The sequence below is a fragment of the Delphinus delphis genome, chromosome 6 (genome assembly GCF_949987515.2).
Source record: "Delphinus delphis chromosome 6, mDelDel1.2, whole genome shotgun sequence".
NCBI lineage: Eukaryota > Metazoa > Chordata > Mammalia > Artiodactyla > Delphinidae > Delphinus > Delphinus delphis.
In genome coordinates this window covers 34,894,195-34,907,027 of record NC_082688.1, presented here as the reverse complement: position 1 = coordinate 34,907,027, position 12,833 = coordinate 34,894,195, and the positions used below count along the sequence as shown (strand labels likewise).

The 12,833-nt window shown below is 52.2% G+C and overlaps 1 protein-coding gene across 2 annotated transcripts in view; it reads right to left on the bottom strand.

The window, feature by feature from the left end:
* Nucleotides 1-5,010: 5,010 nt before the first annotated feature.
* Nucleotides 5,011-12,833, bottom strand: part of SHB (SH2 domain containing adaptor protein B) — a 137,425-nt gene continuing 129,602 nt past the window's right edge. The window contains exons 8-9 of one of the 2 annotated variants that reach the window (XM_060014482.1): nt 10,095-10,169; nt 5,011-10,005 (exon numbers count right to left, since the gene is read on the bottom strand). In XM_060014482.1, the coding sequence (XP_059870465.1) occupies nt 9,822-10,005; nt 10,095-10,169 (259 nt within the window). In that variant the 3' untranslated portion in view covers nt 5,011-9,821. The remainder of the gene's footprint in view (nt 10,006-10,094; nt 10,170-12,833) is intronic. The other variant, XM_060014481.2, reaches the window with a different exon arrangement.

Sequence of the window (12,833 nt, the reverse complement as noted above, 5' to 3'; positions counted from 1 at the left end):
AATGAGTGGAACTTGGACTAGCAGAGAAAGTCATAGCAGCAGGAGATAAGATTGTAAAAGTCAGGTGGTGGGGACTGATAGTGCAAATCTTGACCGTCAGATGCAGGCACCTGGCATCTAATTAGTGTGCAGAGATAGATTTGGGGCTCCACAGGATAATGACAAGGCCACGCAGTAGCTTGGAGTGTTTAAAATTGGGCAACAGTTAGGGAAAGGCATTTATGTCAGAATTATGTTTGCCCTGTCTTGTGTGAACTCCTATTCAGATGTATTATTTGAAAAATAAATAAATCAGGCAGGCATACAGCATGTTCATAAGCATAAATAATTCATTTCAGATTAGAATAGAGAGGTTATTCTCCTGTGGTAAAACCCGAAGAGGAGGAAAGATTGAAATTAAACACACAATTGGGGCACAACAGACTTGAAAGAGTAGGGGAATCCCAGGTTGACAGGCATACGCATGTCTGGAGCTGAGCCAGTCCGTTTCTTTTATGCTGCAGGTCACAGCGCTGGCCTCTGCTCCTCCAGCTCTTAGTTCCTCATCAGAAACCTCCCAGGTCCTTAATTGGCTCTTCTTGGGCGTATGAATGTTGGAGATCAAAAACCTCTATTTTCTGATTCACGATTCATCATAAAGTTATCCTTTCATTTTTCTGTCCTCATCCACCCGTTGTTTTATTCATTCTTCAGTCTCTTAAACTGTTTTCCATACCTCCAGCCTCCATATCAGCTGTCGGATAACATCCTCTAACTCAGTTTTGATCATCTCAGTCCTCAGCTTAAAAACTTCCACGTGTTCCCTCTTGCCTCTTCAACAAATCCAAACTCCTTAACTTGGCTCGCGGGCTCTCGATGTCCTGGCCCCTCTACCTAATCTGTTCACCTCGTCTCCAGCTACATTCTGTGCTTCAGCCATGCACAGTCTCTCAATGTTTTGCAAATCCTTGTTCCTTAGACCTTCCCCCCCTTTCACCACTGACTGTCAGCAATCAAACATGTTACGCCTTCAAGGTCCTTTGCCTTCTCCCCTGAAAAGCATTCTCTGATTAACCTGGGCTAACTTGGTTGCTCTTGCCTTTGCCTTCCCATAGCACAAAGTTTGGGGCACCTCTAATATCTGCTTATGTTATAACCATTTGTGAAGATGTCTCCCTTTCCTACTAGGGCAGAGCTATCTGAGTTGGTTCTGACCCTCCAGCTCAGGGCTTGGCAAAAAGGGTGTTTGCCCCAATAAAATGCTGGTGGAGAGGGTCTGGGTTCTTAGGAAAAGGGCCATGGGAATGTTGCTGCTGGATCTTTGCTTAAGCACCCTCTACTCCCCCTCCCCCTCCCACCAAAATGCTTTCTAGAAACTTGTCTCGTGCACTCAGGCTCCGTGGGCCCTTATGTCCACAAAAACAGCTTTACGCAAGCTGTCATCGGTGGAGCCTTGGCTACTGTGAGTGGCTCTGCCCAGATAAGGTCACCAGCAGTCTTTCCCTAGCAAGGGGTCAGTGACCTTCCTTTCCCTTTTCAGCCACTCCCCTTCACACCCCCAGGCTCCAGCCACAGGCCAGCCACTGCTGGTTCACGTCCCTGCATTCTTTTACAATGTCCTCTGTGCCTCAAAGGCTCTGCCTGCTTCATGGCAAAGTCCTGTTCACCCTTCATTGCTCAGCTTACACAGAGGCTTCTTGCTGCTTTTCCTGACCTAACTACCTGACACAGAGCTGCCCCACAGTGCTATCCTTTGTGACTCGTATGCACTTTACAGATTGAAAAGCTAGATTCTAGCAGACCTACTATGAAGTCAGAATTTCCGGGGGAGAGGCCAGTTGGCCTCTCTAGCTCCAACACAAGCCTCAGGCAGTTCTTCTCAAACTCTTTGGGAAGCAACAGTTCTAAACTGATACCCTGACCCATAATAGTAACCTAAAGTTTGAAACCCAGGGAGCTGCAGGGCTCAGGAATGTGTGTGTGAATAAGCCTGCAGCCCAGAGAGGAAACTGGGGTCTAGTCCTAAGGAGAAATGATCAGGGCTTGAAACAGACATATACCAAGTGCTGTGAGTGCGCAGAGAAGAGCGAAAATGCACTAGCTGCAATCAGGGAAGGCTACCTGGAAGAGGTGACCCATAAAGCATGACTAGGACTTAAAACAAGGTGGGCTCCAGAAGAAGCATGGGATGGGAGGATTGTGTAAGGAAGGAGACACCAGGTTTCTCATTCTCCCTGACCTCATTCCTGTTCCCCAACTTCGCCTTTGTCCCAGGCACACCTACGGGCAGAGCCTATGCCCCCTGGTAGCTCTCAGGGCTCAGAACAATTGCTGACCTCTGGGTGGGATCCTGGGACACTTTACTTGGTATCTAAGTGACACATACTTGTGAAATACAAACACATTTTTATCTAGCAAGGGCTGAGTCAATAAAACAACATCAAACATTTGCACAATAGTCTTTGGGTCTTCCAAGCAGTTACTTGATAGTTATTCCCTCTGGTTTACACATCATTTGTGTGCTCCGGGAAGTCCTGTGACCTGCTTGAGCTGAGTATGTATCAAGAGGTGAGGCTGGGACTGCACCGCCTCCACCATTTTTGAGAACAGAAGCACTGCTGAGAACTGGTGCCTGGCCCTTGGGGAAGGATCTGTGGATGGTGAGCTGCAGGGCAGTGGGGAGACTGGCCCTTTACACAGGACTCTCTAATCATAAGGCACCTGAGGAGCTTGCTACCAACACAGGTTCCTGGTGCCCACCCAAGACCTACTGACTCAAAATCTCCCAGAAGGGCTTAGGAATTTGTAATTTACAAGAGGCCCACGTGAACTATATGACGAGGCAAAGGTAGGATGCACTGAACTAGACGTGGCATGTCGCAAGGTCAGCAGACCTGGGTTTGAATCCTAGAACCACCACTTCCTGGTTTTGTACCTGGGGCAAAGCTCTCCCCCTCTCAGAGCCTCAATATCCCACTTCAGAATGAGGATCCTTCCCGAACCCACCTTCTGTCTCCCTGAGGGAGGCTTTCCCGATGGCAGACCCAGCACGACGGATGCTCATTCTCCTTCACATGGGGGGCATGGAGGGGGCAATGGAGGCTCAGGGAATATGTCACCCAAACCTCTAAATGTCACCCTTCTCTTTTGTTCTGGGAAGAAGGGACTCTGTAGTTCCCTCTCGATCCTGCTAACCTTTGGGCTGTGACTGTCCTCTGGGGTGTGAGGTACAGAGCAGGAATGCAGGGCCCCCACCACTAAACTGAACTAATGCTTTTCCCAGCAGCCACTTCCCCTTCTAAGCCTCAGTTTCTCACCTGCTCTCATGGTGGGGGACCGGTGTGTGCACGATGTGTAGGGCACACACAGTAAGCCCGCTGTAAGTGGGAACTGTTACCATTGTTAAATCATTTAACAAATACTTGTTGAGCACCCGCTATGTGCCAGGAGCTCTCCTAGACCCCTGCTTGTATGGAGTCTACATTCTAGTGGATGGAGACAGACAAATAATGAACATGATATGTGTTTAATATTTAAACAGTAAAGACACTGCATGGATTTGATGCTTAAACAATAAAGACAATAAATAGGTTTAATATTGAAATAAACAGATGTAACAATTATTTAAATAGTAAACACAACACCTGCTTATTATTTAAATAGTCTAGTATGTTAGCATTAATTTAAATAAATAAAGATGGGGCAGCAGAAGATGCCGTGGTAGGGGAATGGAGAGAGCCACTCTGGACTTCAGCCTGGAGAGGAAAAGGATCTTGAACGCTGATCCTTCATGATGTTCAATAGAGCTGGGGCATTTTTAATTTGTAAAGTGGACTCCTCTTTCACCTCCTAAAATGCCCCAGCCTTCCTGGAACCCCAGGCCCTCTTTCCTTTGAAATCCTGTGGCTGTAATGACCCCTGCCTTTCCTATGAAAGCTCACCTTGTTCTCATCGTAGCTGACGTTGTCTGAAGTTTGACGAAAACTCAGGCACGCGAAGGGCGTTCATCCAAGGCTGCGTGTAATCTTTGCAATAACCCGTGAGGTCACTTCTCGTGCCATTTTACGGTGGAGGAAATGGAGGCTTTTTGCACATTGCCCACGTCACACAGCTGGAAAGGATGGAGTTAGGATATGAGCCTGGGCTTCAGTTTCTGTCTGTGTAACAGGCCAAGTGACTTAAGAGCTGCCTTCCCCTCCCCCTGAGACTGGCTGCAATGCTGAAGATAACCACGTGAGGGCGCCAGAACCACACTGGTGACATCCTGCCACCCAGTCAGATCATGGCCCCTTCAAAACTGTCCCCTAAAGCCAGAGATGATACTAGTCACTGCAGGCTGGGACGCTCCCACTCAGGAGGGAGCAAGAGAGAAGGAACTGCTTCATAAACTCTGTCCTAGAAGAATCCCCACCCCTACCCCAGTCTTCCCAGAGCTGCTGCACTGGCCAAGGTAACCCTCTGAGCTGGCCACCCTCAAGCACTGGTGGTATGTGGAGATGGACTTGCTGTGTGTCTTTGAGCAACCTCCTATCCCTCTCTGAACCTCAGTTTCTGGCCCACGCCGCTTGGTCTCTGTGCATAGATGAGGGAGGGCAGGTCGTCCACCACTTCCTGTCGACTAGTTGAGGAAGATGTTTCCTGTGCTCAGCTTCCTGCTCCAGGTCACCAGCTCGTTCCAGGCCCTGTTTCATGCTCCGTGTTTGTTAAATTGAACCAAAACGGAAATAAAAAACTGTCCCAAACATAAAAGTGACCACTAGAGACATTTTTCTCCTCTCTTCAGGAAATATTCCTGGTCACAGAGCACTGGCATCGGCCTGGTGGGCCCAGGAACATGCCAGGGCTTTGCCGTCCCTTGAACAGGGAGCCGTGTGTGTGTGTGTGTGTGTGTGTGTGTGTGTGTGTGTGTGCGTGTGTGTGCGTGTGTGTGTGTGTGTGTGCATGTGTGTGTGTGTGTGCGCTGTGGTGGGGGGTGTGCTCTGAGGGGCTTAGGAGTTGGAGGTATGGATTCTGTCTGGGTCACTGGAATATGGAATCGAAGCCTGAGACTTGGGGGTAGTGGGGGAGGAAGAGGCCCACTGGGGCACAGCGGGCCACAACCTTGGGAGAGAGGGAGAGGCAGTGAGTTCCTCCAGGGCCAGGTGGGGGTCGGCCTCCATTCCAGAGCAGGCTTCCAGGCGAGCCGGGGGTCCCTATGCCTCCTCAGGTGCCGACCTGTGTGTGAGGAAGGGGCTTGGGCTGCAGACCGTCCTGCTCAGGCTGCATAAGGACATCATCATGATGATGGCATGAGGGCACACAATGGGAAACAGTGTGCCCGTCACGCCCTGCCTGCCGCTCTCCAGGAAACAGGCCAGCATCTCCTAGTCTTCAGGGAGACCAAAAATGGCTTCCTGCCACAAGGGGATGAACGCCCCTCCCCTTGCCCTGTTCTGTTCTTCTGCCTCCACCGGATGAAGCCTTTGGAGGCCCAGAGACCTTGCCATCTCCTACCATGCAGGCTGTGCCACACCAGGCCTATTTGACTCCCCCGATCATCCCCCCACCTGTTACCTCTGCCGGGAACACCAGGCTTCCAGGCTCCTCACTCATCCGCTAAGGCCCAACTCGTTCCTCAGCTGCAAGCAGATTCTCAACTCCCCCTCAACTGGGCGTGCACGGCCCCTGTCATTACATCACGTGTAGTTGCCTGTTTGTTTTTCCGCCACACTGGAAACTTCCTGAGGGTAGGGGTTGGGTCCTATTCTCCTCTGTATCCACCAGGCCCAAGGATGGGTAGGCACTCAACAAATGTTTGCTGAACAAATTAATGTGTTTCCATTTAACAAGCTCACTAGGGCTCTAGCTTCCTCCTAATTAGGAAGCAGGAAGGTTCCTTCCTCTTGTAAGATCCACCTTTGGGGGATGATGGCAGAACTTCAGCTTCTGCGAGAAGGCGGCAATCAAACTAGATCCTGGGGCACACGTTTGCATTTTAAGGAAATAAAACATGCGTGCTCAGTGAGGTACATTTAAACAAGACACTTGTATATTAAAAGCTTCACATTAAATATACATTATACAGATGATCGCACAGAATTATTGTATCAGTAGATCTTTACGGGACACTTTTTCGCAGTAGGTGGCAGCCCCAAGGCTCCTGGCGGTGACACAACAGCCCTGAGGAGAGGGGAGGGGCTGGGGGCTGTCAGTGCCTAGGGGATACCTGAGTGGGTCTCTGGGGGGTTCTGGAAGGTGCTCCTGCATCTACAGCCCTGGGCTGTGCTGGCTCCACCGGACAACTTGCCCCATTTGTCTTTGCTGGTAATCGATTCTGGAAGGTATCGGTTTGCTGGATGGATGACCATCTGATCCAGCCAGGACCCTTCATGAGCATCGACGGGCCAACTCCAAACGCCAGCCTGCCCTGTCTGCCCACTTTTGCACGCACTGTCCCTGGGGCCTGTGAGAGCACATGGTAAGCCCGGATGTCTGTCCCTGCTGGGCCCTTGGTCAAGTGACAGCAAGCACTTCCCTGAAGCCAGCCAGAGCTCGGTGTTCCAAATCTTAAAAAGGCAATCTCCGGGTCCTGTGACTGTAGGAGAAGCAGAGCGTCTGCCAAGGGCGCCACCTGTTGATGCCAGGCCCTTCCTGGAAGTTACATCATGATTCCCCTCTGCTAACCCACTGGCCACTGAGGGGCACCAGCCTGGAACTGCCCTGGGAGGGGAGGCACAGCTCAGCTGGGATTGGCTGAGTTTCCTGAAGAGGAGCCTTTTCACCATTTTCTTTAGAAGAGGTGCTCTGTGAGCCTCTCTCCTGACAGGCAGGTGGGCCATCTCTCCCCACAAAGCCTCCTTTCTTTCTGGGCTGTCATCTTGTTCTGGGGCGGGCGGGGCACTGCCCAAAAGGCCCTGACTCCTCAGTGCTCAAGGACATTACTGCTGAAGTGGTCGGGGCATTATGGTCAATAATGAAGCCAGCGACGGAGGGAAAGAAGGGAAAAAGCCCGACAGTCCTGTGGCTCTGAGCAACGCAGCCTGTTAGGGGCTAGAGGTTGTGTTCTGAGACAAAATGCTGAGGCGAGATATTGTGCGGCAGGGAGCTTTTTTTTTTCCCTCAAAGAAATCCAGCTCATTTTTTCCCCCATTAATTGGCAGCAGATGAAAAAAAAAAAAAAAGCCAAAACAAAACCCCAACCAACGCCAGTAACCTGAATGTGAGTGTTTCTGAAAGGGAAAAGCTGTTTCAATTGTTAGATGTCCAAGAAAACATGAATACACGCCGACAGAGGAAACGGTCACAATTAGAGGAAGAAGAGGGAGAGGTTCATAAAATTAAGGAAAAAAATTCCTTTTAGCAGCTCCCATCCTGTAAGCTGGCTCCTCTGCCGGCCTCAGTCCCCATGGGGAGCTGCCGGTTGGGCCTCCCAGGGAAACTTCAGGAAGACGAAGGCAGGGGAAGGAGGGAGGGCCCAGGAATCCCTTAAAAGAGCAAAGGCAAGACCAAAGGGCGAAGCAGCCTCGGTTTTCCTCAGACCACAGGCAGAGCCTCTTCTGAGGAGAGGTCTGCTCTGAAGACTGTCCACTGAGAAGGGTCGTGGGCTCCTGCACTGCCCCACCTACAGCCTCAGGAAGGGCCCTGTGGGAATCTGCACTTGCTGGAGGACGAGGCACTAATGCAAAATCCACCCCACCCCCGGCTCCACGGGCTGCCTTCCTCGTCCCCAACGTCTAACTGGATCCTTGGGATCCAGTCTCCTTCGGCACCTCTGTTTGGATAAGTGTCAACTCCTCACTCATCTTCTCACTCACCAGAAAAATAAATAAATAAAGAGGAAAGCGTGAACCATTCCAGGTACTCCTGCCTTAAAGGATGTTTCGGAAAACGCAAAGCGGGTAAAAGGTCAGGACTGAGGCTTTGGAGACTAGACCCAGGCCACAGGCCACGAGGCAACCATGAGGTGGACGGGCCTGTGGGATCCATGGATGGGAGGGTCTCGGGCTGCCCGGACTGAGACGAGGACTCGGGAGGCCGACCCAAGAGCTGGACTGGGCAGGAAGCAGATGCCAAGGAAACAGCTTTGGCCACAACCCACTAAAGTCCACAGCAGCCACCTACAGGGGCACGGATTCTAGTCCTGCCCTGCCCTGGCTTGACAGGCGGCCGGGGCAAGTCCTCTCTCCTCGCTGGGCCTCTGTCTCTAATGTGAACGGTGAGTCTGAAGCATCGTGGAAGGCCTGGCAGCGCTGGTGATGTTCAAACTCGGTTCAGCCCCCTCCTGCTGGGGACGATGGTCACCGAAATTCCATTGTGCTCAGACCACTGGCAGGCAGACTGACGTGTGCTTGGCGAAGGCGCTGACACTTGTGCTCTCTCTGGATCCCTTGCACCTCCTTCAGTGGATGGAAGCCATGCCTTTCATTCTGCTGGGTGGGATTCTTCTCTTTCTTCCACTGCATTTAACATGCATGGTGCGGTGGTAGGTGGGTGGGGGGGAAAGGAAGGGGAACTGAGTAACAGCAATCTCACTGAGGGTCTGCGCTATGTGAGCAAGACTCCCGCTCCTGTCAAGGGCAGGGGCTAGATAGGGGTGGAGTGTGGGAGTGTGTGTGCGGGTGTTCTTGTCTGTGTGGAGGCAGTGCGGACGACCAGGAGCTCCGGCTCCATGTCCCCTGAGAGCTCAGGATTTGCCTTCTCCCAGGGTGACAGCAAGGCCATGTAGAGCCAAAGCACTGGCTCTAGAGCATCCTCTGCTTATGGGCTGTGTTAACTTAGACAAGCTACTTTCCCTCTCTGAGCCTCCTTTTCCCCACATGTTAAATGCCTCACAGGGTAGCAGTGACCCCAGTTAATGGGGAGAGCCCTTTGTGCACTGCTGGGTGCTGTGCACCTGAGGGGTTAACACAGACCTGCCATCACTGCATTGCTGTAGGCAGAAGGGGGAGCGTGGGTGCTGAGTCAACAATTGAGGCTACCATTGCTGGAGCCTGAATGCCCCTTCCTGCAGCTTGACTCTCAGGGGGCAAAGCAAATCCCTCTGCCCCAGCGGCTGCCTCAGCCCTGAGCTGGGGGCTCTGCCTCCTTCCCGCGTGCCCAGAGGGGACACACCTTGCTCTGGGGACGAAACCCGCAGGTAAGCACTGGCCCCCCCAGAGACCCACTGCAGTATATTAAAAAAAGGGATAAGAATATATATTAAATGACTATTTTATTTACACAGCCTATTCATAAATAATTGAATCCTTTTTTTGACCGCACAATGATTCCTTGGAGATCTCCTAATGATTACACTGAATGACTAAAAGTGGATTAGTGGGCTTATATCTGTGTGTGGCCATGTTCTCCCACATATGTGCTCACACTCGCACACACACGCTGACACACACACACCAGAGGGGAGGCGGGATTCCCAGGGCCTTCAGGGCTCTCAAAGCACCAGCATTTGGCTCCCAGCACCAGCGGGGCCCCGGTGGGAAAACTGCACCCCGCACACAGGTGTGAATTCCTGACTGCTGGAGAACAAAGAGCCGCAACCCCGGGAGCTCCCGCCCCGCCCCTCGGAGCTGCTCTCCTTTGTTCATCCTGGAAGGCATCTCTTTGGATTTGCAAATATTTTAATTCACAGAAACTCGAAGAGGGGTTGGGGGAGGGGGCTGCGGTGGCGGGCTGGCCGTCCCTCAGTCTTTATCCAGGCCTTCTCCAGCCCCCATGAGTGGCAACAGCATTCTAGAGACATGCAGTGGTGTGCTAGTACCATACACACGACACAAACTGGACACGGCTGGCAACAGCGGCCGGGCGGGTCGGCAGGGGCCACCGGCTCCTCCACGTCTGGGCCCTGTCGCAGGGCAGGGAGGGGCTCACAGGGTCCGCACAGCCACGGGGTAGAGGAGGGACAAGTGCTCGGCCCCTTTGATGGGCAGCTTTCTGGTGGTGTAGTAGTGGATGACTTCTGGGACACTGTCGAACGGGGGGCTGTTCTGACCCAGGACGTATTTCTCTTTGGTTTTGGCCAGTTTCATGTGCATGAAGCCCTGGTTGCTCCTGTGAACAAAGCGCAGAGATTATTAGGATGTGCAGAGTGACGAAGGCCCAAGATCAATCAGGAAAGCAATTCCCATAGAGCTACTCACTTTTGCTCTGAACCGAGGTGTGTCACGAATTCACACTCATTATCCGAGAGAACTCTCCCTCTGGCCATATTCCTGCTAAGGTGTGAAGATTCCTTGCTGCCCGGGACAGAAGAGATCCCAGCCAAGAAGCAGACTTGAGCTGCACCTCTCCCAGCCAGGAACAGAGCCCAGGACCGGCTGAAATGCAGCTGCACCTAAGAGCCCCCTCAATCCCAGCAGCAGACAGGGAATCAGCAGCAAACACTGCAGGAGAGTCTTTCGACCTCGGGAGCTTTGAGGGACTTCCTCAGGAAAACAAAGAAACCCCCAAACTTGGCCCCTCTTCCTATTACTGATGCAGATGAAAATTTAAGCCTTGCCTGGCAGGCACAATGTTTAAGTCCCCAATGCCCTGACAAGTAGGCAGGACAGGGGTCATCACCCCCACTTTACAGATTAGGAAACAGAGTGTGGCAGGATGACAGGCGAGCTGTTTTCCAAAAACTGATGCTCTCTCTTCAGCACTATGGAACTGCCAAGCCAGGGACTACATTTCCCAGCCTCCCTTGTATCCACTGTAGTCACGTGACTAGTTTAAGCCAATAGAATCTAGGGAGAATGTGTGCTCCCCGGCTTTGCCCCAACGCAGGCACTCTCCTGTCTGCACTTCCTCTCTCTGCTCAGTAAACCCTGCCTGCCTCCTTCTCCAAGGCCCAGGTGTAGTGTTTCCTCTGTCAGGAAGTCTTCCAGGTTCCCACTGGCAGAGCTCCTTCCTTCTTCCAGCTGCACCGAGGATATAACGCCTCCATCAGCACTTGCCTTCCTGAACTGTGATTACTTGTCCATCTTCTCAATTCCCCTGAGAGCTCCAGAGGAGTGCGCAGGCATGCTCGGCATCCTCCGAAATGGGTAGTGGGTGGGTTCCTCGGAGGTCAGAGCAGAGCCCTATGTCTGTGACCCTCGCGGCTTGCCAGCTGCACCAGCATGCTGGGTGGGGTGTTGTTTCCACCCGGCCCTAGCAGACCTCTCCCGCCTCCCACCCAGGACTCTGGCCACATCGGGTCACTAACCCCTCCATCAACCTGCCTGTGCTCAGGCTGCCCTTTCCCTGCTCACTCAGCTCCAAGATTTAGCCACCACACTTGTGGATGCTTGGTTTCCAAAGCACAGTCCAAATTTACTGAGGGTGTGTCACTTAGTGAGAAAGCTGGGGCTCTGACCTCCTGCGCCTTCTCCAGAGCCCATCCTTGGGCACCGATAACTTGTGAGCAGCCCTAGAGGCCCGGCTCCTAGGAGACCAGGCCCACCCCAGGCAAGGCCGAGAGCTCCGTGTGGACACAGGTTTGCAGTTTGTAGTCCTTCTGAGCTTTGATTCTTCTTGCTTCAGCTGTTCCCACATCTCTTCCATCCAGGACCGGGTTCCACACGCTTACCGGCGCCTGCTCTATTAATGCGTCAATTTGGACTCCAGGACCATTTTCAAATGGGCAGAGCAAATGCTTAATGAAGTGCAAGCACTGAGCAATACAGCTGCTCATAATAACGTATTTAGAGATGTCACCCTTAGCTTAAAGGAAATCGTTCGGAGTGCAATTATGTTTCAAGAGAGAATAATTCCTGTAAAGAACTGAAATTTAAATCAAGATTTTTTAAGGCTGACAATGTTCTAATTACACAGCCTGTGGCATTTTCTGCTCCTCAGTGAAGGGTCATTTCATTGGAGAATTGCCTTGTCACATCTAGAAGCAGGAGGCACACTTGCTTAAGCTGTTAGAAAGGAACTGGTGCGTGCCTTAAGTGAAAAAACGTGCAACTCCCTCTGAGTGAAGACTCCGCTACCTGCTACCCACATCCATGGAGAGATGGCAAATCTGTGCTGGCCTGGAAAGGGCTGTAATTGCTTGAATGCAGGGCTGAAATTGTGTGGCTAAGAAAACCGGGGACAGTTAAAAAGCTTTGCATTCTTGGAGGCCACGTGCTCAGCCTTGCCTTGGAGAAGGGGTGTGTACGGGAGACAGCAGAGCTGGAGCTGCAGGTGAGTGACATGGGCGGGTGTGTGTGGCCTTGGACATGTCATGCCCTCTGTGTGGGGTGATATTTTGGGCTTTATGTACCACAGTCTACAGCTGGGGCTGCAAAGCGCAGGATGTGTTAGATCACAGCAACCTGTTGTGAGCTGGTCTGAACGCCAAAGCTCTGATGGCACTGCAGGTACGAAGTTGCAGGGGGAGCTGATTTAATTTCTAAGGAGGTTAAAGGAAATAACTCATACGGGTTAATGGGGTATTTTCACACCAGTTTTTCTTAAAATATTCAGTGAGGGAAGTGGGCAGGGATGGTGGTAACAGAGGACAGAGCCAGAGACAGAAGCTGAAGCTCCTCTGTTCCCAGGCTGAGGGCTTGCGAGGTCACCAGATATTAGGAACTCCACACTAACGCCTCCACCTCAACAGGCACAGGCAGCCGCTGGTACCTTCCTGCAGTCCCTCCTGACTCTCCAGGCCCACTGTTTGTTCTTCTGACGCTCGTATTTCAGTACACACTAGTTTATAACCCTGAGCTGGGCTGTACTGAGGGGGCAGGCGGTTACAAAGTTCGGAGCCCAAGGCAGAGAACTCAGGCCCGTGACCCCTGAGTCCAGGGCCTGACCATTCCCGGCAGAGGGAGAGCTGGCCCTCACCCTGCAGCCCTGGCAGGAACGGCCCTTCCCCCTGGGCTCACGCACTGCACCCTCTGGTTCTCTGGACCTGAGGCTCTCCT